This window comes from Melitaea cinxia, chromosome 30, assembly GCF_905220565.1.
Source record: "Melitaea cinxia chromosome 30, ilMelCinx1.1, whole genome shotgun sequence".
Classification (NCBI taxonomy): Eukaryota; Metazoa; Arthropoda; class Insecta; order Lepidoptera; family Nymphalidae; genus Melitaea; species Melitaea cinxia.
Genome location: NC_059423.1, coordinates 734658 through 761895, shown reverse-complemented (window position 1 = coordinate 761895; position 27238 = coordinate 734658). Strand labels below are relative to the sequence as shown.

Genomic DNA, 27238 nt, shown 5'->3' with positions numbered 1-27238 from the left:
AGCCATACAACATTTTTTATTTGGGCGGAATTTAACAAAATAGTAATTCATTTCTAATAAATTGAGCTCCCGGGGGGAAATGGTCGGTCGGCTGGTAAGGTCGGCAACGCGCTTGCAATACTTCTGGTGTTGCAGACGTCTATAAACTACGGTAATCGCTTACCATCAGGTGCGCCGTACGCTTGTTTGCCGACCTAGTTGTAATTTAAAAAAAATATTAATAACATGAACAAATATACAATTTTATTTCTTGTATTCAAAGAATGACTTGTTTCAATTGACTGAACAGTTGGCGCAGTTAGCAGTATCCCTACTTTCTTCTCTAGGAATGTCTATAACACATACAATAAGTTGCCTACTGTAGGGACAAACGATAGTGTATATATCTTTATATATATATTTCTTGTGTGCGTGTCATTCATGTCATTGAACTCGGACGGATTTTGATGAAATTTTTTGTGTGAATTCAAGGGGATTCGAGGATGGTTTAGATTCACAATTTGGTCCACTGGAAAATGTTTATTTAACTAATTTTTCATTTATAAGTAGTTGTTAATTTTGGAATGTCTTACATTGGATCCGGTAGACCGCGCTACCATCGCAGCATCAAATATTAAATATTTTTCGATTTTAATTTCAGTTTGTCCCGACAGTTGGTGCTGCGATCAAATTGAGAAAAATATTTGAAATTTTGTGTTATGGCAAAACAACGTATTAAGCAGACAACTACAAAATATATATAAACAAACAAACACATGTTTAGTATTAATATTCTTCGTTTAATAGTTCTAATTTCTTTATGACATGTTATTTCTTTTACAAATAAGCATACAGTTAGGTTAGTGGTTACTGTAGCCTACGCCTGCAACACCAGAATCTTCGCATGCGTGTTGCCGACCTCACCTCCAACCTTATCAAGGAGCTATTTACCTTACTTACAGGAACACAACAGTTCTTGAAAGCAGTATTATTTAGCTGTGGTCTTCTGTAAGGTCGAGGTACTACCCCAGTCGGGCTGCTCCATATTGGAGCAAGGCATGTAATATGCGGTAATGTTTTTCAATTGCCATAGCAAAGTTTTAGTGACTTCAAAAAAGGGAGAAAGTATTCGACTGTATTATTTTAGTGTGTCTTAACTCATAAATTTTTACTGGGCTTATCGATTTTGATGATCCTTTTATTATACGAAAGCTTGTGCTTGAGGTTTTGTCTCGTTTCAATGTGATCGAGATATGACGAGCATTTTGTGAGTTATCCATAATAATCCATTGTATATATTAATATGCTAAGGTTAAGATGTTTGTCTCCCTTTTTAGAAAAAACCTCACAATTACTCCACATAAATTATATATCATTTTATAGATGATTGCTCTACCGGCATCAACAACTAGAAAATGTATTATTGCTTTTGTTTTTGTTAATTAATTAATTATTGAAATCATATATAAAGATATTAATTGGAAACAATACAACAATGCTACCATTTGACGGCTTTAATTTTGAAACAACGTCAACACGATTAACGGTCGGTAAAGTTTTTGTTCAATTTCAAATCAACTCACGTATATAAATACTTTTTTGTAATTCTGTAAAATGTTAATTATTATACTTATTTAGTGCGAATTATTCGCATGGGTACAGCTAGTAAATACTTAATTAACTAATTTTCTTCTACGACCAACGCTGGTGATGTTCTCATTTTATAACTTATCAATAATAAATTAGAGTCGATTTTTATTTGTTTGATAACAAACAGAATTATTTATAATCTTTATAAATAAATTTGATCATGGAACATCAGCGAGGTCGAAGTGACATCAACAAGGTGAAAATATTAAATTAATTATATCGAATTAATCGCAAGGTGAAAATATGAATAATATAATTAGAAACGGTATAAATAACGAATCGATAATTATTGATAGTCAAAACCAATAAATTTTTTATATAACGAGGCTTCAAAAGCACTTCGGAATCGCCATTTTACTTCATTGTAATTTTATAATTATACTAGCTGACCTCACAAACGTTGTTTTGCCATAATTATATCTTATTAACCCTTAACCCTTATAACTTAGGGGTATGAAAAATAGATGTTGGCTAATTCTCAGACCTACCCGATATGCAAACGAAATTTCATAATAATCTGTTGAGCCGTTTCGAAGGAGTATGGTAACTAACATTGTGACACGAGAATTTTATATATAAGATTTTTTGGATCAATTCCTCTATTTTTTAGACTTTGCAAGTTGGCTAATGAATACGGTGATCTATTTGACATTAATTCATCTCAACCAACAAGATTCAATTTCTGTTAAATGCCAAACTCCAATCAACATAAAAACGTACTAATCTTCTTGATATCTTATCCTTTTAACTAACTTCAGAAAAAGAAGGAGGTTCTCAATTTGACAGTATTTTTTAATGTATACCTCAGAACTTTTTACTGGGTGGACCGATTTGATGATTTTTAATCGAAAGGTGGTGCTTGTCATGTGGTCCCATTCAAGTCAGATCGAGATCTGATAACAATTTTAATAATCTTTGATAACGCATATTTACTTGACTATTGTTTCATCTACGTATGTTATTAATAGTCCATGTAAGTGAAGTCGGTATTTTTCTTTTGCAAGCAAACACAATTATTTCGTTTATTTTGCTTCAACTCGCACTTACAAGCTTTATTTACTCCATATGGAGCATGATGTATCCGCCTGTGACTGTTTGTTACACCTAGATTAAGTTATGTGTATTATTTATATTTCTTGTATTTACTGATGTAAACAAACATTGGTTGATAAATAAATAAATATTAGTTTTTAATATTATAATCAATGTGAAGCTACCATCTCATTTTTTTTCAGCAGAATCTAGACAACTAGACAAGAAACACTGGATATTAAGATTAATAATAAAACCTAATAAATAAATAAACAAACGCTACATGACCTCATTGGGATGAAAATACTGAGTTTGGTGTTTGAAAAAAAAAAAAACAAATGAATAAACAGAAATAGTTATAAATGGAAATTGAACAGGTGAAAGTTATTATAATAGGCATTTTTCTGATCACTGAAATAAGCTGTCGCTCCGATCGATCTAAGCTATGAAATATTTTGCTACGACTGATGAGCAGAACGATAACAATTCCCTTATTTGGATTAATGGCTTCCAATAGTGTTAAAATAGTGCAAAAGTTTCTTCTGTGAGAGTGGTGTTTTCTTAGTTTGCGAGCAAACACAATTATTAATTACTTACTTGCAAAAAAATCCTTGTACAAAATAATTCTAATATTTTTTTCCAAAACTGATGCCACTTCTGATATAATTCCATGTTCAATAATAAGACAGACAAAATCGGAGATATCCTTGGCCTATCGCCAAATAATGCTGCTATTCACGCTAAGAGTGTCGCATCACCTGACATGACGTGTATTAAAATTTAATCTGACAAGTACTTTGAAGATAATTGTGTTCGCTCGCAAATTAAAAATAAAACAGATTTGAATTTATATCCACAAGTAATACAGCGAAGGTGATCGAAAAAATAAGTAATCAATTAAATATGCATTATCATTACATAGTATATAATTGTGTTTGCAGGCAAACGAAGAAAAACCGACTTCAATTATATCGACAAGTAATACAACGTAAGTAGACGAAAAAATAGTCAAGTAACTACGCATTATCAAAGATTACTCCAAAAGTTGTAATCAGATCTCGATGAAATTTAAATGTGACCACATGATAAACATCGGATATCGATTAAATTGAAAATCATTAAAATCGGTACACCCAGTAAAAACTTATGCGGATTTTCGAGAGTTTCCCTCGATTTCTCTGGGATCCCATCATCAGATCCTGGTTTCCTTACCATGGTACTACACTTATATTTCCTTTCCAACGAAAAAAGAATTATCAAAATTGCTTCATAAACGACGAAGTTATCCCCGAACATACATAAAAAAAATATATATACGGTCGAATTGAGTAACCTCCTCTTTTTTTTGAAGTCGGTTAATAACAAAGTCGTTTCTCACTGTATGTATGCTTAGATCTTTAAAACTACGCAACGGATTTTGATGCAGTTTTCTTTTGTAAGTAAAGTGATTCCAGAGGATAGTTTACATGTATAATACATGCATAATATAGTCGAGGAACACTGAGAGTTTTAGAGGTTTCTAATATGATGTCGTAAACACATTTTTTTTTTCGCTTAATTTACAAATATTTATTTTATATTTTATATTTAGTATCAGCATTGCACCCCTGCGAACCGGGGCGGATCGCTAGTTAGATATAAGTCAAAAAATACCTACTTTTTTCTATCACGTACATCATGTTTAACTGAGGTAGGGCACAGCAGGAATTTCCTGCTCAAAATATGGAGCAGCCCGACTGGGGTAGTACCTCGACCTTACAGAAGATCACAGCTAAATAATTCTGCTATCAAGCAGTATTGTGTTCCCGTTGGTGAGTAAGGTGACCAGAGCTCCTGGGGAGGATTGGGGATTGGGTCGGCAACGCGCTTGCGATGCTTCTGGTGTTGCAGGCGTCTATAAGCTACGGCAATCGCTTACCATCAGGTGAGCCGTACGCTTGTTTGCCGACCTAGTGACATAAAAAAAAAAATCACGGCGTGGGGTGCTTGATATATTAAATATAACAATTATTCTACTTGCAACTATCTATGTGCAGAGAGTTATAAAAACATAGTAAAAAATTATGAAAATATAGTAAAATGCACCCCACGGTTTTTACTCTGAATTGAATTATTATCTTAATAACTTAAATTTTATTTTGAAGTAATTAATTATGATTGATTGTTCGATCTTCTACTACTGTAATATAAACTCTTTGTAATTAAAAATTATTTTCTACTTTTTAGTTCGATTAGCTATAAAAGCGTGGTTTTTTAGTTTTTTAAAACTATAATTTATTAACACACACAGTCGTCTGTTTCGAAGGTAAGCAACTTATTGCCTGTTTTATAGGTAAAAATCGATTGATATTGCTATTTTTAATCATATGAATAGAATCCTTAACAGGCGCAGACGCTGACTCAAACTTTTATTTAATTCCAAGGTTAACATTATTTGTAAACAATACAGTTTTGTTATTGATTCAATATTGGAAAACTTTGTTTTAGCCGAAGTTAGATTTTTTCGATGTTTCGACGCTACAGGTAGAATTTTGTAATAGCTAAATTTATCTAAGAATTGTTACGCGCAGAGCAGGAGTAATAATGGGTTTTTTAACTGACTTTAAACAAAGGAAGGGGCTTTTCTATGCCCTGTCCAATACCCAAAGGTTGTCTGGAAGAAATCGCTCTTTCAGCGATAAGACCGCCTTTGTACATCTCCCTCTAATTGTACTAGTTTATTTGTATCTTTTAATGGTGTGCAATAAAGAATATTATTTTATTTATTTTTTATTTATTTATTTATTATTATTATTATTATTATTACTAAAGTCGAATGTATTTTTTTATTTGTGTTTCCTCATATTTTTTTTCTAATGTTTACGCAAATTACACTCATTATAATGACACAACTTTTTCGTTATCCACTTGGACTAGTCCTCCCGTGACCATGAATGCTTTTTTTTATATCACTAGTTCGGCAAACAAGCGTCCGGCTCACCTGATGGTAAGAGATTACCGTAGCTTATAGACACCTGCGAAACCAGAAGCATCGCAAGCGCGTTGCCGACCCAATCCCCAATGAGCTCTGGTCACCTTACTCACCAACAGGAACACAATATTGCTTGAAAGCAGTATTATTTAGCTGTGATCTTCTGTAAGGTCAAGGTACTACCCCAGTCGGGCTGCTCCATATTTTGAGCAAGAAATTCCTGCTGTACCCTACCTCAGTTAAAAGAGCTGTGTCTCCGAAACCTCGGGCATCTAAAAAACTTAATAAACCGCGATAAAATCCGAAAAAGTTGTTTCATTATAATGTGTCACCTCGTTTTACTGGGTGTACCGATTTCGAAGAGTTTCGAGGAAGTCTTGAATTTTGATTATTATTATTTTTTAGTGTGCTATCCCTAATAATGGGTATTTGATTGTAATATCTAAGATTTTTATTTTTGTGTTACCCACATTAGGAATTCTAAACATTTTTTGAATATCATATCAAAAATTGACCGCTCCAGCGGGGTTCGAACCCGCGTCTCCGACTTGCCGTGTCGGCGCTCTAGCCAATTAAGCTATGGAACGATGCACCCGCTCGAGCGAAATTTTCGATATGATAATTTTTAATTTTCGGTTTAAGCGAACCGTGGCGCCGTCTATAGTGAGCTCTTTACAGAAACCCGTAACTATTCAAAGTTTCATATTACAATGAAAATCTTTGACAGGAGACGACACCGTGCTATTTTTAATATCTAAGATTTTTATTTTTGTGTTACCCACATTAGGAATTCTAAACATTTTTTGAATATCATATCAAAAATTGACCGCTCCAGCGGGGTTCGAACCCGCGTCTCCGACTTGCCGTGTCGGCGCTCTAGCCAATTAAGCTATGGAACGATCAATTTTTGATATGATATTCAAAAAAAAAAAAAGGTATTTGATTGACTATTTTTTTGACTACTTGTGTTGATGATTTTCTCTTTTTATAACATTTCAATGTCAATTGAAGTAGGTTAATTTTTGTCTGATAACAAACAATTATTTACTGTCTTTTTATTAATAATACTTTTTCTATTGACGTATTTTTTGGCTTTCCTGTACAAATAGTCCCTTATAGTTTGGCGGCTATATTCTCTTCTAGGCGATCGCTATCAGGTCTCCCAGAATTAACAGTATAACACGCCTTCCGAGGCACTGCAGGGAGATCCAGGAGGACAGACATTAAGACCGGAAAGAAATATTCAAATATCAACTCCGAGCGGAAATCTGCAGTGTTTTGGCGACTACATCAGAGTGGTTGTTGTTTTGCTACGTTGTTTATATAATACTAGCTGTGCCCGCGACTTCGTCAGCATAGAATTTAACAAAATAATTATCGTTTAGTTCGCAGAGTTATGAAAAAAATCTAAAATGATAGTAGCCTCATTTACTCCTTATTATATCAGCTATCTGCAAGTGAAAGTTCCATCGAAATCGATCTAGCCGTTTCAGAGATCAGCCGGAACAAATAGACAGACAGACAGACAAAAATTGTAAAAAATGTTATTTTGGTATATGTACCGTGTATACATTCAAATGCATTAAGTAAAAAAAACGGTGATTTTAATATTACAAACAAACACTCCAATTTTATTTATTTGTATAGAGCATATCATATAGATACACCGACTTTTGACAGACGGGACTTTACCTCGCATGATTTTTATTATGAATATTTAATCAGCAGGAAATACTGGTGTTGACAATTTTGACGAATTGATGATAATATAGGGTTATGATATTCGCATGTATAATCAAATAGCACAAACGATTCTGCAATTGTATGAGAATAAAGTTAAAATCGGTATCAAAAAGAAATTAATAACTAAACTCTCATTATTCGGTGCAGGATTACATAAATGGTAAAGGTTATCTGGAAGAAATCGCTATTTAGCGATAAGATCGCCTTTGTACATCTTCTATTGTATCTTTCTTTATATGTGTCTGTATTCCGGTGTACATTAAGAATAAATAAATAAATAAAAAATAAATGGTACGGTTGTATGGATTTAGTGACGCTGTATTTCATGGAAGGTATTACCAATTTTGTAATAAAACACAGTTTTTTTTTTCAAAACAGTAACTGTGGAATTTCTTGCCGATTCTTCTCTGCAGAATCTACATTCCGAATTGATGGTAGCTTCACTTTTGACTATAGTAATCTCTTAAAACTTTAATTTGTAAGATGACGATTCGAAGGTGCTTTTGAAGCCAATAAAACTATATTGACTTTTGATTTTGATTGATTAAATGTTTTATTTATTTTATACTTTATTGTAGATCACAAATATATTACAAACAAGGCATAGGTAAAGATAGTTACAGACACACACACACACACACATCAGTCTATCGCGTCCACTGCTGGACATAGGCCTCCACAAGTTAACGCCAAAAATAACTCGTGTGTTTTGCCCATAGTCACCACGCTGCTGCGGGTTGGTGACCGCAGGGCTGGCTTTGTCGCACCGGAGATGCTGCTGCAAAAGCACACAATTACAGACAATGAAGTACAATGGGAGGACTAATGGCTAATTAGCCATTTCTTCCAGACAACCCAGATATTTAAAAATATATAAATATGGTATTTGATTAAATTACTTTGTAATATTCATGTCTATATTTGTAATAATTGTTTTTTTTTTTTTAAATTATAACTGCTGAGTTTCTTGCCGATTCTTCTCTGAACAATAACTCGACCGGTTTTTATGAAATTCTTTGTGTCTAATAGGGTTTGACAGTTCGCAAGACGGACAACATCTCTTAGGTTAGATAATTTTAATACAGCGTGTCAATCAATACGATATCGAACCTTGATACCGCGGGTAGCGACCGATAACAATTTCCAATGTTTCTAAGGACACAGATAAAAAACATATCGTAGAACCTGTTTGAGTCACTATATTTAGATAATCTATAGATATAAATAAAATGAAGTGTCTCTGTGATTTCAAAATAAATGTGTTTTTTCAAGTGTTATTTATAGGATACTAAAACACAAATAACAATTTTCAAATTTTGTCTGTCTGTTTGTCATCCAGTTTGTCCGGGCTAATCGTTGGAAAGGTTGACCCGATTGTTATGGGACTTTCACTGATAGAGGAGGTCGTGGGCTAACATACATTGAACCTTATATATAAATAGCCAAATATTCTTTCTATTTCATATGTTATTTTGCGAGCAAAACACTCACTTGGCAACATATGCTTTTTTATCCCACAGTTCTCACAGGATCAGGATCACTTTGTTAAAAAATAATGAGTTTCTAGATACAATCTTCCACTCGAACTAAGTCGCAGGCACAGATAGTAGGAGATATAATATATAATGAAATGACAAAACTCTCAGACACATTTCGATTTGACAGTTTCCATCGTATTCGAAAAAATTACACTAAGAACCAATTTAAGGACAAAAAGCTGGCTGTCACATACCACTGCTGGTTTTTTCCCATGAAGGAGAAGGATCAGAGCTTCGTCCAGAACGCTGCTCCAATGCGGGTTGGCGGATATATTCCTTACTATGAGTAACGATCCCAGTTAAGTGTACATGATAACAACCGGGACCGAAGGCTTAACGCGATCTCCGAGGCACGGTGGGCAGACCCACAACGACTGCACAAACACCCAGGCTACGGTAAAAATCTGAATGGGCAATACAAATGTTTGACATGTGCGGGGATCGAACCCGTAACCGCCAGCGCAACAGCCACAAACCAGTGCTGTGACCGTTGCGCTAACGCGGCACCATCTCATCAAATATCTCAAATTTAAATGGTTAAGGTAAATGGTCATGTGATTTACGTGACACGCATCAGCTTTCGATTATAATAGAATCATCAAAATTTATAAGGTAACAGGTGTAAAAAATATGGTCGATAATTGCGTTTGCAGCCAACGAAAAAAAACCGACTTCAATTACATCGACAAGTAATACAAATAATCGTACGATCAACGAAAAAATAGTCAAGTAACTACGCGATATCAAAGATTACTCAAAAAGTAGTTATCAGATCTCGATAAAATTTAAATGTGACCACATGATAAACATCAGCTTTTGATTAAATTAAAAATCATCAAAATCGGTACACCCAACAAAAAGTTATGCTGATTTTCGAGAGTTTCCCTCGATTTCTCTGGGATTCCATCATCAAATCCTGGTTTCCTTATCATAGTACAAAACCTAGGTAGGGATATCTCCTTTCCAACAAAAAAAGAATTATCAAAATCGGTACATCCAGTAGAAAGTTATGCGGTATAATACAACGTAGGTCGACGAAAAAAGCGTCAAGTAAAAACGCATTATTTGATATAACTCGAAAAGTAGTTGTTAGATCTCAAATAAATTTAAATAGGACCAATTGACACACACCACCTTTCGATTAAAAAAAAATGTCGAAATCGGTCCACCCGGTTAAAAGTTCTGATGTAACATACATAAAATAAAAATAAAAATACCGTCGAATTGAGAACCTCCTTCTTTTTTGGAAGTCGGTTAAAAATTATCAATCTTTTGGCACACTTCATACTATAAAAAGGCGTTATTTGACAACTGAAACTTCTACAAGTCATAAAAATACGTCACTCAAATCAAATTCTTAACAGTCCTAGATAAGGCTACAACAGTAGTGCCAAAGTAAACACGATAAAAATAAGTCAAGTTAGAGTCGACTAAGCGTAGTATCGGTTCTGTAGTTTATATACACGGTATACATTCCTCAGGAAATGGACTATCAAAAACAAAAGTTAGTTTTCAAATCGAAATAGTAGTTCCTGTGATTAGCGCGCTTAAACAAACAAACTCTTCAACTTTATTATCTAATATACAGGGTGTGTCGTAAATAGTGGATAATCCGTTAACTGGAGGTAGCCCTGATGTCGATCTTCAAGAAAATGTACTTTTTATATCAGGATTGCCAACACTGTGAAAATTATGAATATTTTTGTGTTTTTTCAAAAAATTCCTACCGCGACTGGTAATTTGGTCATAATTTTTACAAATTAAGGTATTTTAGTGTACTTTTTATTTTATTTTACTCGAGAATACTTGTACTATCTAATGAAATTACTATTTCTGGCATAATGTTTTCTAAACTTATAAAAATTAACGTTAGAAGTTATTTTTATTTTTCTTCGTTACTTTTTGTCAAAATTTAACCATTGATTGTGAAAAAAAAATGTACTGCACTAGAATTGCCCAGTATTTAAAAAAAATACTTAGTTTGTGTAGTTTCTAAAAAGGTATAACAATTAGTACTTGACAAGCAAAATTACTTTGTATGAGCGAAAGAGCTTATGACGGTCGGTAAGTTCGTTTTGTGTCATTAGCATTTGTGTTAGTTAAATGTGCAAAAAGAAAAAAAAAACAAAGGTTTTTATAATAAAAACGCATTTATTACATTACAGTAAATGTTCAAAATGCCCTCCATTAGCAGCAATGCAGGCTCGGCATCGCCTTATAAATGATCTTTTGATACGGCGTGCATAGCCTGATGCTTCAATTTCACCAGCGGCTAATTGCACACGTGTGCGCTATTCTTCGACTGTGGACACTGCTTTATTGTACACTTTTTCCTTAATGCATCCCCAATAAAAAAAGTCCAGGGGGTTCAAGTCAGGCGATCGTGGCGGCCATAAAATTGGACCCAAGCGCCCAATCCACCTATCTGGGTATGCTTCATTTAAATATTCCCGCACCCGAACAGCAAAATGCGCGGGACACCCGTCATTTTGCAGCCACATTCCTTCTCTTGTCTCAAGTGATAAGTTTTGCAGCAGCTCAGGTAAATTATTTTGTAAAAAAATTAAATACCCTTCAGCATTTAATGTCACTGGCAACTCATATGGGCCTATTATTTTCCCAACAACAATTCCCGTCCACAAATTTATTTTAAATTGTTGCTGTGCTCTGTCTGCACGTATCAGCTTCGGATTTTCAAGTTGCCAACTGTGTAAATTATGTAAATTTAAAAATCCATCTCGCCGGCACGTCGACTCATCTGTCCATAAAATTTTGTCGAAAAAATTTGGATCTTCTCTTATTTTTCGTAACATTATTTGACAAAATGTTACTCTGAATGGACCATCTCTTGGCATCAAAGTTTGAACCTTTTGGTAATGGTACGGATAAAGTTGGTGTCTTTTTAAAATCCTATGTACAGATTTCTGCGGTATACCGGTACGTCTTGCTATTTGACTTAAGGATGTAGAAGGGTCTTCTTCAACCAATTCTAGCACTTCGACTTCACTGTGTCGTTGAGGCCGTCCTTCGCTAGCTCTGCTTAAGCCAGTCCCGGGAAATCTTCCTTCACAAAGTGAATTGTGCACTTGAATAAAGACACGGTAATCAGGATGCCGAACATTAGGATATCTTTCCCGGTAGAGTGCAGCAGCTCTACTGGCGTTGCCATTGCATAAGCCGTAAATGAAATGCATGTTTGCATATTCAGTCGGTGTGTACCGAGACATGTTTCAGTTAAATTACAGAAAAAAGTTTCCAGCACAATTCACAAGTCCGTAAGAAAAGCCAAGTTGTCAAGATCACCGAATCCAATTCGTCCAAATCACAAAGCAAAACAGAGTCCAATATCAAAAAGTTGTAGGCGTTGAAAATACACAGTAAAGAAGAGCGCATGCGACGTATTAAATCACACTGACAAAGAGAGAAATATGAGCGTCGTATTAAACAAAGACCGCGGCTGTCTTTTTCACAATTGGTGAGTGTGATAGGGATGGAGCATTTTATTAGATGAACAATAGTCAAATAGTCCCCTGTCAAATAGTCCTTTTCTTTGTTCTTCTTTCACGTGTGTTTTAACTTTGAAATAACTGGTATGAAGTTAGTCGCAAGTCTTTAATTAAAATTAATTTTATAATTTTGAACAATTCTATGAGCTAGATTACGTTACACAATAGCACTTTTTATTGAATAAATGATATTAATAAGTTAAGGTGCCTAAATTCGGACATAGACGCATTACGTGAAAAATCAACTTTCTGACCGTCATAAGCTCTTTCGCTCATACAAAGTAATTTTGCTTGTCAAGTACTAATTGTTATACCTTTTTAGAAACTACACAAACTAAGTATTTTTTTTAAATACTGGGCAATTCTAGTGCAGTACATTTTTTTTTTCACAATCAATGGTTAAATTTTGACAAAAAGTAACGAAGAAAAATAAAAATAACTTCTAATGTTAATTTTTATAAGTTTAGAAAACATTATGCCAGAAATAGTAATTTCATTAGATAGTACAAGTATTCCCGAGTAAAATAAAATAAAAAGTACACTGAAATACCTTAATTTGTAAAAATTATGACCAAATTACCAGTCGCGGTAGGAATTTTTTGAAAAAACACAAAAATATTCATAATTTTCACAGTGTTGGCAATCCTGATATAAAAAGTACATTTTCTTGAAGATCGACATCAGGGCTACCTCCAGTTAACGGATTATCCACTATTTACGACACATCCTGTATAAAATTCTCGTGTCGCGGTGTTTGTACGAGTAGTTAAACTCCTCCGAAACGGCTTGATCGATTCTCATGAAATTTTGTGTGCATATTGGATAAGTCTGAGAATCGAACAACATCTATTTTTCATCCCCCCAAATGTTAAGGGTAGTCCAGCCCTAAATTTTATTTTTATTTTTTAGTAAAATTATTTATTTTCCATTTTATTATGATTTGGCATTATGAGTTGTTGAAACATACATATGATCCTAAATTTTTACCCTTCTACCACCAACCCCTATTTTTAAATAGCGTTAAGCGGCAAGACAACGTTTGCCGAGTCAGCTAGTATTACTATAATGATAATGAAATGGTAAATAAATTAATAATTAAATTATAATTCACATTAATATAATATTTAAAAAAAAGGAATGTACATTTTAGTTGTTTTAAAATTGTTGTTATTATTAAGAAATATTATTATAGTTATTGTTAATTCAAAATTTATTAAAATGTAATTATTTAATTATTTAAATGTAATTGTACTAACATTAGATTATAAGCATCATTGTTACTAACACTATATGGGCTAGTCCCGAAATAAAGATTATTATTATTATTATTATTATTATTACTATAGATTCTCGTAATATAATGATTAGTTGACTGTTTCAACCTGACCCGTAGGCACCCGATAGCGATCGTTACACATGGTAGGAAATATGTCTTCTAACCCACAGCGACGCAGCGTGGTGGATTAAGCGACCCTTCTCATACATGGAGATAGAGGTCTACGCCCAGCTGTGGGATGTTACAGGCTTGATCAACATTTATACAGAACTCTTAAAAGATAGTACATGTTTGAATTCTATTCAAATAACACGCAAGATAAAATACTGTAACAAAAACCTTGAACGAAAATCATAAATTCGAAATAATTTTACTTTTTTTTATTTTTTTTACGATAAGACTCAAGTTTTTGCTAGATTATTTCGTTAGTGATGATTTTTTTTAATATGTAGGCCATATTAAAAAAAAATACAGTCGAATTGAGAACCTCCTCCTTTTTTGGAAGTCGGTTAAAATCTATAAAAATAATTCTTCGGTATTGTGTATTTCATACAAAGATTTAATTTATTGATTAATTTTTATATTTTTTGGTAAATTGCTGACTTGGCAAACATATCGATGTTTTAGTGTTGACTACTTAGGAAACAAAATATCGTATATATATGTATAGGTATAGTATCACAATGTTAGTTAACATACTCCTCCGAAACGGTTGGACCGATTTTTATGAAATTTTGTGTGCATATCGGGTAGGTCTGAGAATCAGCCAACATTTATTTTTCATACCCCTAAGTTATAAGGGGGGTTCAACGTTTGTGGGGTCAACTAGTATATATACAATATAAAAAGATACACGTAACTCCAAATGACGAGCGTATGTAACCAATTACTTATACCTAAAAAGTATGTCAACACCATACCACATGACCAAGGACAGTACGTTTTTCCTTAAGTACAAAATTAAACAAAGTATTCATTCATGTTAATGGGTTCATTTTTAACAGACAAAACCACATAGAGTTGTTTTTCAAACTATTTTTGGAATCAATTAGATCATACTTGTAATATTTAGTTGTATTTTTATGTATCTATTTATTCGTTATTGTAAGGTTACCTTCTGTGATAATTACAAAAGCATTAAGTCATCAAATCCTATTTACCTACTTAAGTATATACTAGCTGTACCCGTGACTTAGTCCCCGTGGAGCTATTGAAAAAGTTATTGTTCATTTCGCAGTTATAAAATAAATAAATATCTAAAATAAAAGTAGCCTAAGTTACTCCTTATAACATCAGATATGTGCCAGTGAAAGTCCCATCAAAATCGGTCCAGTCGTTTCAGATATTAGTCAAAACAAACAGACTGACAGACAGACAGACAGACAAAAATTGTAAAAAAAAATTATTTATGGTTTATGGACCGTGTGTATTTAGTAGTGCATCACTTCGAAGATTCGACAATGCTTGAAGACAAAAGTCTTCGAGCAATGCGTCCTGCCTGTGTTAACATACGGAGCCGAAACGTGGACACTGACGAAGGGACTGGTCCACAAGCTCAAAGTCGCTCAACGTGCAATGGAACGGGCTATGCTTGGGGTTTCTCTCAAGGATAGGATTAGGAATGAGACTATCCGCGAGAGAACGAAAGTAACCGACATAGCCCACAGAATTAGCAAGTTGAAGTGGCAGTGGGCTGGTCATCTGTGTCGCAGGACCGATGGCCGTTGGAGTAGACGGGTCCTGAAGTGGAGACCGCGTTTTGGTAAACGCAGTGTGGGACGTTCCCCTGCCCGCTGAGCTGACGGCTTAAGTTTGAAATAGGGCCTATTTCAAAGGTAGCCGATATAGCCTATCTCACACATAGATAACTAATAGAAATTATCAATAGGAGGTAAAACAGATCCTCAGGGATCGTTTCCTCTAATCGAATAAACTACAACTTTAGTATCCACAGGTAACGAATACAAATATCTGACAGATAAAGTGACGTTTCATAGTGAAAATGAAATTATATATAAACTTTTATCTATATGATAGAGTTATAAATACCAGATTTCAATATCAATAACCGGTTCAAATGTGACTGGTATCTTCTATATTTAGATTAAATACACTTTTATTTATCAAAATTTTTTCATTGTATTATTCATATGCTATCCAGTTATCGAACTGGATTTCAAAGTTAACTAGTTTTTTCCAAGACAAACCGGTTCACTGTAAGCATTTATTTATATCAAGTTATACAGAAACAATTCGATATTATCAAAATTATCGTACAGAGACAAAAGTAGATAAACGCAATAAGCTTCCGTAAATAGCTCGTCGAACAAAATACGGCCCACCTGATGGTGAGCGGTCATCATAGCCTATCGCTGCAACACCAGAAGCACCTCGAGCGCGATTTGTCTGAGATAGGGCACAGCAGAACATGTCCTGCTCAAAATCTGGAGCAGCCCGATTGGGGTTAGTACCTCGACCTTACAGAAGATCACAGCTAGATGTCACTGCTTTCGAGCAGTGCTGTGTTCTGTTGGTGAGTAAGGGGACCAGAGCTCCTGGGGAGGATTAGGGATGAATTTGGTAGCGCGCTTGTGATGTTTCTGGTGTTACAGATGTCTATAAGCTACGGTAACCGGTCACCATCAGGTGAACTGGACGCTTGTTTGCCGACCGAGCTGTATAAAAAAACTAGTTCAAATACATTTATCCTAAGAATTTCCGAAAATCCGAAAGCCGAAGTTCGCGCCAGACATCCCGGTTTTCCGCAATCCTCATCCAGCCTACACCGGCAATCTTACGTAAATCATCGGTCCAATGGGCCGGAGGATGTCCCACACTACGTTTGCCTATATAGTATTTATATCTAGCTAGCACATCGACGGGTGCAAAAAACGACGACGACGGGTAAAAAAAGTTAACTGCAACCTTGAGTTTTTTTTTATTTCAGTAACTAACTTAAAAACTTTATATTTTACAACATGGTAAAAAATTATAGAGCCAATACACATGGAAAATTCCCGTTTTTATATGCCCTGTTCTACCCAAAGGTTGTCTGAAAGAAATCGCTCTTTCAGCGATAAGACCGCCTTTGTACATCTCCCTCTAATTGTACTACTTTTGTTTGTATCTTTTAATGGTGTGCAATAAAGAATATTATTATTATTAAAAATTCAATCGAGTCGAGAACCAGCTGCTACTTTTTTTTAAGTTGCCTAAAAAACAAATAATTCCTTTTGATAATATCAGTGTAAATAATATATGAAAAATATTGTTAATGTTACGCTTTATCTTGACGAATGAGATCAGATCCTCTCCTAAGATAAGATGAAAGATTTAGTTCTTAATGTCAAGATTACGATGACACGCTTTAGATGATAAAATTATATATATTTACTAGCTGACCTGGCGAACTTCGTATCACCTTATTTTTTTCTGAAATATAATAATAACATAATATATCAAAATAAAATATAGCCTATCTTTTAAGTTGGATCAAACTGCACACGGTGTGCAAATTTGACTAAAATCGGTTAAGTAGTTTAGGAGTCCATTGAGGACAAACATTGTGACACGAGATTTATATATATTAAGACTAGCTGACCCAGCAAACGTTGTTTTGCCATATATATTATGAAAATTTAGGGTTGTATGTATTTTTGTATGTTGTATCATAAAAAAATAGAAATTAAAAATTTTGTCTAAAAAATAAAAAAAAAATTTAGGGGTGGACTACCCCTAACATTTAGGGGGATGAAAAATAGATGTTGGCCGATTTTCATAGATACCGGATAAGCACAAAAAATTTCATCAAAATCGGTTAAGCCGTTTCGGAGGAGTATGGCAACGAAAACTGTGACACGAGAATTTTATATATATTTACTAGCTGTGCCCGCAACTTCGTCCGCGTGGAACTTATAAGGGTCAACAATTCTGTCATACGTTATTTTTACAAAACTAACTGTTTACGCACGCGCGCAGCGGAAGCTCTCAAAAAACCCCAATTTTGAAACATTTTGAAATTGGTGCTCCGTTTTTATAGGTCCTAGCGTGATGATATATAGCCTATGGTCTTCCTCGATAAATGGGCTATCTAACATTGAAATAATTTTTAAAATCGGACCAGTAATTCCTGAGCGCGCTCAAGCAAACAAACAAACAAACTCTTCAGCTTTATACTCGTAATCTATAATATAAAAATGAGTCGCTGAATGTGTTGCTAAGCGCAAAACTCGAGAACGGTTGGACCGATTTCGCTAATTCTTTTTTTAAAATATTCCTTGAAGTACGAGGATAGTTCTTACGGAGAGAAAAATTATAAAAAAAAAAAATTGAATTTTCTGAAAAAGTCTAAAAACAACACTTTTCTATACTCCCATACAAAAGATTTGTGATACTACTTAAAAGTCACTGTTAGGCGATACGAAGTTCGCCGGGTCAGCTAGTATTAGTATAGATTAAGTATTAATTTTTTATATAAGGTGTTCGAATCCTGAGTTACTTGAATGGGGAGTTCTGTTGATGTAATAGATCGCATTACGCGTAAAATACAAATTTTAGCCCTTTTTAACCGACTTCCAAAAAAGGAGGAGGTTCTCAATTCGACTGTATTTTTTTTTTTTATGTATGTTACATCAGAACTTTTGACTGGGTGGAGCGATTTCGACAAATTTTCCTTTAATCGAATGGTGGTGTGTGCCAATTGGTCCCATTTAAATTTGTTTGAGATCTAACAACTACTTTTCAAGCTATATCTAATAATGCGTTTTTACTTGACGCTTTTTTCGTCGACCTACGTTGTATTATAACGCATAACTTTGTACTGGATGTACCGATTTTGATAATTCTTTTTTTGTTCGAAAGAAAATATCCCAAGTTTAGTACCATGATAAGGAAACCAGGATTTGATGATGGGATCCCAGAGAAATTGATGGAAATTCTTGAAAATCCGCAATAACTTTTTACCTGGTGTACCGATTTTGATAATTCTTTTTTTGTTGGAAAGAAGATATCCTTAGTTTAGTACTATGATAAGAAAACCAGGATCTGATGATGGAATCCCAGAGAAATCGAGGGAACTTCTTGAAAATCCGCAATAACTTTTTACTGGGTGTACCGATTTTAATAATTTTTAATTTAATCGAAAGCTGATGTTTGTCATGTAGTCACATATAAATTATATTGAGATCTGATAACTACTTTTTGAGTAATCTTTGATAACGCGCAGTTACTTGACTATTTTTTCGTCGATCTACGTTATATTACTCGTCGATGTAATTGAAGTCGGTTTTTTTTTCGTTTGCGAGCAAACACAATTATTTTAAATGACTTTGTCTTAATATACGAGCTACACTGGCAACGTTCTGCATAACCGTCCAATACTATTTTCTTAGCCCAAACAAACGTGTCGATAAAATGAAATATTTATACCAACTGCCGCATACAACTAAAGAACATATTGTAACGAATTGGTTTTCTCATAGAATGTTTTTATTGTATGCTAGCTGTGCCCACGACTTCGTTCGCGTGGAATAGTGACTGGACATCACTTTTTGGATACATCTCTTGGTTGATTTTGGATTATAAACACCGTCGTTTGGGTATTTACATGTTCAACGTGATTCCGTAAATTGGCATAACTTTTTTATTTATGAACCGAATGACATGACACAAACATTTATTGTTAAGGCAAAGCTTACTATAATATATTAGTGAAAACCATATCTAAGTCGGATAAGTCGTTTCTGAGATTAGCGGTGCACAAACGCAGAGACCAACAGACAAAAAAATAGAAATTCCAACATTCATTGTTTTCTAAATAAATATCTACACAATACACACACACATATTTTGGGTGCTATTTGCGTTGATAAAGGTCCCAATAATATTTTTTCTCATATATCTTCCATGTACAGACAGCGACCCTTTACATTTTTATTATATGTATTGTTATTGTTAATGTATTAAATATGTTTATCTGGTATTTTAGTTATTGTAATTATATAATTATTTCGAACATTTATTACAGAAGTTATTGTACTTGACGATATAATAATTTGTATTTATATTCCCCGCACATGACAAACATTTGTATTGGCCATACAGGTGTTTGGGTGTTTGTGCAGTCTTTGTGGGTCTCCCCACCGTGCCTCGGAGAGCACGTTAAGCCGTCGGTCAAGGTTGTTATTATGTACACCTGATAGCGATCGTTACTCATAGTAGGGAATATATCTGCCAACCCGCATTGGAGCAGCGTGGTGGATTAAGCTCTGATCCTTCTCCTACATGGGGAAAGAGGCCTATGCCTAGTAGTGGGATATTACAGGCTGAAGAGATATTATACAAAAATTATAACAGGTGAAAAATACAGTCCAAATACGTAATTTTTTTATGAGGTTAAAATTTTGCTAAAATTTGGAAAAAATTAGGGTAAGGCTTTAGATTAAGAACCGTCAAATTATCTAAGCTCAAAATTTGACCGTTTATCGGCATAATTACGTTACAAAAACAAAAAATAACCCTAACCTATCTAACTACCAAATTAGACTGTTTATCGACATAATTTGGTTACAAAAAAAATAACCCTAACCTATCTAACTACCAAATTAGACTGTTTATCGACATAATTTGGTTACAAAAAAAATAACCCTAACCTATCTAACTTCAAAATGCGGTTCTTAATCTAAAGCCTAGCCAAAATTAGTAAGAAAAGTAACTTACCAATTTCTTTTTCATAGCGCTTCTGGAAGGGTTCCAAATCTGGATCATACTTGATCTTCTTGGGTAGTTTCAGCCACACCTGGAGAGCCTCAGCAGTCAGCTCCCCAGTGGAGACCAGGGAGTACTGGCTCCTACTCAGCTCAGGAGTCGCGGGTTTTCTGGACAGACCACTCCAGTCTTTCACTCTCCGATAAATATTGTCCATTTTTTACGCAAATACAAATTTTGACACACTATTTTTATAACTGTTAATTTTGACAACTTCTAGGATAACTTGAATAAGTCTGTTGTTAATTATTTGTAAATAAATACTCTGTGGTGTTAATTTTATTATAAAATATGTAGGAATAAAAATTAATCGCAAATTGTGTTGCTAACTGTAAGCGCAAAACTCCATGACGACTGGACCAGTTCGGCTAATATTTTAAAGTTTTTTCGGACTTTTTATAAATGGTTTTTACAAAAGAAAAAATTGTGAAATTGTTAAATTTCAGAAAAATCTAACGATTATTTCAACTTCACGCGTTTAATAGTACGCTAGAATGGACAATATCTGTCGTATATTAGGATAGTACTGTGGATAATATTACACGAGTATAATATGGATACGTCTTTACGTCTCAGTGTCTGAATATAGACTAAAGGTTTGAAATCATTTCTTCCTTCTTATAAACGCCCTTTATCAGTAATTTTAAAAACTGACTGATGTTTATATCGTCTGACTTTTAAAACATTGCTATATTCTTAACAGCTTAAAAACTGACTTTTCATGAAGTATGAAAACGAAGCACGAAGAATGTGTAAGCATTTTCAAGTCAAAAGTTATTTGTGTTTAATGATTTTGAAGTTATAGTTGTTTTGGCACGTTAGGTAAAAATGATGAGAGTTATAGTACGATGCGCGCGTACATAGTCACAAAAAATTCTGAAGCTAGTGAACGAAGAAGAATTTAGCAACGTGAAGTTAGCTAGCCAATTTTATTATAATTTTAATTTTAATTTATAACAATAAGATAATACACCGCTGTTACTGCTTTTATAATAATTGTTGAATGTATATTTAATTTTATTAGTTTTTAGAATGAAACACAGATGGCGTTGATCGTAAATAAATCGCGCTATCGATGTTTCGTGTAGATTTAGTTAAATCAAATATTGTATATCTCTCACCGGTGGCGCTGTAAAGGCCGCTAGTGCCAACAGCACTCCACAATTCGAAAAAAAAAATATTCGGTTGTGATTATTAGTATTATATTGTTTATCAGTCATTAAAGATTAATTCCTCACATTAAAAACTAGTTGTTTTATTGAATGCCGTGTGGTGTCGGCCGAGTAGAATAGCACCACCCCTTTCTTCTCGTGGGGGTCGTAAAAGGCGACCGAGGGATAAACCTGGCTCAAAATCATCAGGGTCCTGGAGAAGGAAAATTTCATTTGAAACCCGGAATGGGGTCTCCGTCAAGCATTCGTGGCATAGCTCTAAAATGCGAAAGACTCCTGCAGCCGAACTGGCTCCACACGTATCGACTCGTCGTTCCTGTGGCAGTGTTGCCGTTAGGACAATTTAGTTTGTGGCTACATCAAAGAAAAAAGTTGCCAGTTTTGTAAATAAATCACTTTCGAAATTCCGCTAGAAGTGGCTAAAGTGTGAGTTTTCCAATTACAGAGCATAATGTGACTCAGTGGAGCACAATGCTAAATTGTGCTGATGCTTAATTGGAACTTGGATTCGTTTTGAACGACGACTTTACTTTACTTTGAATTACTAACTATAATATACTAGCTGAGCCCCGCGGTTTCACAGCTTTAATTTTAAAAAAATGCGTATGCGTAAACAATAACAACATTGCGCTCCGTTTGACATTTTAACATGAGTAGTACTAACGTTATGCAAAATAAACTAGGCTCAACAGCAATAGCAGTACGGTCCATTTTCATTCGATCAAACCTAAATTACGTTAAAGATGAACATTCATTCGGGAATCCCCCTGTCATAATGCGGACATTATTGGTGCTGCCTAAAATTAACTATGTATTTTAGTTTGGTAGTATTGGTACCGTATGGTGGTATGTATTAGTCGGTGGATTTTTTATAGTAATAAAAATACGTATGCAGTAACAATCTGAAAAGCAGCCAGAAGTAGCTAGATTTATTTTGGTGGCTAAAATGGATTGTTTTTTGGCTAAAACCGTTGAAAATCCGCTAGATCTAGCCACAAAATGGCAAAAACGGCAACACTGTCCTGTGGGCCTAGCCAGTGAGGTCGAGAGGGTGGCGCAGCGCTTACGCAACTCCACGTTTTCCTGAAGAGTGTCCTAGGCAACACAGTGTCTGCCTGACACTGTCTAAATCGTCTGCAATAGACGGACTAAAGCCAATGTTATATTGAGACGCCAGAGGGAGCTGAACGTTCCCACGGTGGTAGCGCTATTGCTATACTTATGTACTATAGTTTTGTACAATAATATTATTTAAAAACAAAATTAAAGCGTTACTTAGGAAAACTTTAGCAATGTGTAACTTTAATTCTTAATTCTTTTATTAATAAAACATCTTCTCTCATTCATCTATACAAATAAATAAAATTGGAGTGTCTGTTTGTAATATTAAAATAACCGCTTTTTACTAAATGCATATGGATATACCCGGTACATATACCAAAAAAACATTTATTAAAATTTTTGTCTGTCTGTCTGTTTGGTACGGCTAATCTCTGAAACGGCTGGACCGATTATCACGGGACTTTCACTGGCAGATAGCTGATGTAATAAGGAGTAACTTAGGCTAATTTTATCTTAGAAATTTATTTATTTTAAAACTGCAAATTAAACAATAACTTTTTTATTACATTCCACGCGGACGAAGTCGCGGGCACAGCTAGTAATATATATTTTTTTGTAATTGTCTATATAACTTTAATTTAATAATTAAATCCATAATATAGTAGAGTTCGACGGTAATACATAATAATAAATCAATAATTTTGTACCGTCTGATACTGTTATCCGTCAAATAGCGTTATCCACACTTGGTGAAACCAGCCCTTAATGTTTTAATAACGTTGACACAGTCTCCTCACAATTATCACTTAACATAAATGGTCTTAGTTACGTGTCGACATGTTTGTGGACAATTAACATCTTCGAAAACGTACTTTTAAGTGGTGTGGAAGGGGGGGGGGGTACTAAGTTGCTACAAACGTGATCGATGACGTCACTCGGGTGAATACAGGTGTTTCGACTGTATGTAAATTGTTATTAATCTAAAACCTTGAAGTTGATGGAACTTCTTAAGAATTGTTTGTCACAGCTGACGCTGATGCTCAGTGACGCTAAGTGATGTTTTACAGGTTTTGAAGTAAAACTTCTTTACGCATGTTTGATTTGGGGAGTAAGATGGTGAGTGCGTGACGAGAGCGTTACGAAATGTGTGGTTGAGCGAGACGAACGGAAGTTGAGAGGGAGATATAAGTTAGATGGAGTTAAAGAAGCTTTACTTCAGTCGTGTGGTCTAAAGCATACTCGTTTTTTAGCTGTTTATGTAAGACTAGCTTTTACCCGTGGCTTCGCTCGCATTGAACTCTTTTTAGTTAAAAAGTATCCTATGTTACTTCTAATACCTCCAAGAATATGTGTAGAAAGTTGCATGACGATCGGTTAAGCAGTTTTCGCTTGAAAGCGTAGCAAGTAAACTTATATTTACATTAATAATTTATAATAATAATAATATATATATATAATGATAGAAAAAAATAACAATCAATATAGAAAAATCCCAAACAGCTGAAACTATAGTCAATTGGATTGGATATTGACGTGACCGTCGATACTACAGTGCAACGGTATTACAGTACTCAGGGTTGGAAGTTCATTACTGGACTGCTAGATGGCGTTGAAGTAGCTAGAGATTTTTTGACAATCATTTTTTTTATTTTTCGTAAAAAAATTTTTTTTTTTCATAAAAAAGTATCCTATGTTACTTCTAATACCTCCAAGAATATGTGTACAAAGTTTCATGATAATCGGTTGAGTAGTTTTTGTGTGAAAGCGTAACAAAAAAACTTACATTCAAATTTATATCATTCAACTGCTGGCTTTGAAATACACAGGCCGAAGACGGGCAGCAGCGTCTTCGGTGCGACAAAGCCAGCCCTGCGGTCACCAACCCGCCTGCCCAGCGTGGTGACTGTGGGCATCACACTTGAGTTCACGCCATTTTTGGCACATACTTGTGTAGGTCTATGTCCAGTACGATAGGCTGAAGGTGTACAAATATTTCTTACTGGTTTGGATGTCTGTCCTTGTGGTTCTCCTTACCGTACCTGATAGCGATCGTTACTCATAGTAGGGAATATATCCACCAACCAGCAGTGGAGCAGAGTGGTGAATTAAGCTCCGGTCCTTCTCCTACATAGAGAAAAAGGCCTATGCCTACGTTACAGCCCGAATCGTATCGTGTCGTAGTCTAATTTAAGTATAGACGACCGTGTGTATATGTGTGTGTGTGTGTGTGTGTATTAAACACATTTATTTATATACTAGCTGACTCTGCAAATGTTGTCTTACCGCTAAACGCTATTTAAAAATAGGGGTTGGTGGTAGAAGGGTGAAAATTTAGGGTTGTATGTATTTTTCAATGCCAAATCATAATAAACTAAAAAATAAATAATTTATCTAAAAATTAAAAAATAATTACGGGTGGACTACCCTTAACATTTAGAGGGATGAAAAATAGATTTTGTTCGATTCTCGCACTTACCCAATATGCACACAAAATTTCATGAGACTTGGTCAAGCCGTTTCGGAGGAGTTTAACTACAAACACCGCGACACGAGAATTTCATATATTAGATTACGGCACAAACAAACTTATCAACTTCAATTCATTATATATAAATATAATTTGAAGTTAAATTTTCGTGTTATGGTTATATAATGACCAGTTATTCATATAAAACAGAACACTAATGACTTGAGAGAGTTGTTATTATATTGTAATCTGTATTTTAAGTTTATTAGCTTTTTTATGGGTTTTAAACAAAAAAAAAAAAAAAAAAAAAAATTTAAAGGTACGTCCTATAATATCCATCCTTTAACCTGCAGTGGTGCAGCATGATGGATGCACCGACCCACATGGCGACCGAGCCCTATCCCTAGCAGTAGGATGTTAAGGGCTGATTTAATTAATCAAAATCATCCATATCACCCATCATTCTCATTATTAAATAAGCCAGTAACAAAACGAAATATTAATAATAAATAGTAATACCCGTGCGAATAATTCGCAGTAAACAAGTAAAAAAATTACCGACCGTCAATCGTGTTGATGTTGTTTCATAATTAAAGCCGTCACATATATATTTTTAATAATTAATTAATTTACATAAACAAAAGCAATAATATATTTTTTAGTTATGGATGCCAATACGCACTTATCTATAGATTGATGTATAATTTATGTGGAGTAATTATGAGGTTTTTTTCTAAAAAGAGAGGCAAACATCTAACCTTAGCGTATTAATATGAACGATGATAATAATTCATTTTTCTTTTTTTAAAACATTTCTAACTTTTTTTTTATTCTCTTGATATGAAAATTAAAAAATAAAAAAAATACATTAGATAATTAGGAAATCGCAAACATATTTCAAAATACAATCTTATGTTATAAGGTGAGTGAGTAAAAAAAAAAAATTAAGCGTTTCTGAGTTATGTTACATGCAATGACGTCACAACTATTAACCCGTACGAAGCAATTATTATTAATATTTCAACAGTTCATAGTATTTAATCAACTTCAAAAAGAGGAGTTTCTCAATTCAACTGTATGTTGTTGTGTCCTCGTAACTATTTGCTAGGTGTATTTTTCGATGATACTTTTTATATTAAAGAGCTTGGCCCTTGTCGTGTCTTTGCCTTTGATCTAGATTTGAAATGTTTTTTTTCAGCTATCCCAAATAATTGATTTTATTTTCGATTACCTTGTATTACTTATCAATGTTTTGAAGGTCAAATCGATGTCGAAAGTTGTTAGAGTTTACTCCATTTTCATATAAGGGGGCGCTATGAAAAAATATGGAATAATTTTTTTTTTTAATTCTTTAATTTTTTTTAGAGACTTTTGTCTACACAGACATGCCAGCCCCATCATACCCTAATTCCCACTATGTCTAAGAAATGGAGAAAGAATCATTGATGATATAAGATCATATTAACTTACAAATTTGCCGCATCAGACAAAGGTTCTGTTAACACAGAACACGGAACAGGAGTAAAATTACTGAACGAATGATATCGATATGATGTCGATAGATGGCGTTATTTGATTCGTTTATTTACCATTTGATATGGTATCAATCTTTTTCTTAGCCTAGTAAGCCTTTTTTGTGCCCATTTAGACAGTCGATCTGAAAGAGTAAACTCCAGTCGTGCGTCGGAGTTAACATACACCCTCTTTGTTTTTGGGAGAAAACCGAACAGTAAAAATTATGCAATCCCCTTGTGTAAAGACGCGGGCAGAAAGCTAGTTCTTGATAATATCAAACGTACACGAATCATCCGTTTCCAAGACAATTATCATGTTATAAGTTGTTGATTATAATTACATCTTTTATGAGTGGCTAAAGCTTGTCGTCCTATGTGACCTTCACCGATAAACTAAATCGATAAAGTAAATGGTACGTGTATATTGCAACTACCTTATTTTCAATATCGGTTAAGATACAATAATATAGGTTGTCGACCATACCTTCGACCCTTCTCAGGAACTTTAGCCACCTTACTCAGCACAGGATCTTCTGTAATATCGAGGTTCTTCTCCAGTTAGG

General features: G+C 34.3%; 1 protein-coding gene across 2 annotated transcripts in view; it reads right to left on the bottom strand.

Annotated features, from left to right (window-relative positions):
- LOC123668289 overlaps window positions 1-27238 on the bottom strand; it is a 51154-nt gene that overhangs the window by 3336 nt on the left and 20580 nt on the right. Inside the window, exon 2 of one of the 2 annotated variants that reach the window (XM_045602054.1) lies at window positions 20413-20725. In XM_045602054.1, the coding sequence (XP_045458010.1) occupies window positions 20413-20617 (205 nt within the window). In that variant the 5' untranslated portion in view covers window positions 20618-20725. The remainder of the gene's footprint in view (window positions 1-20412; window positions 20726-27238) is intronic. The other variant, XM_045602053.1, reaches the window with a different exon arrangement.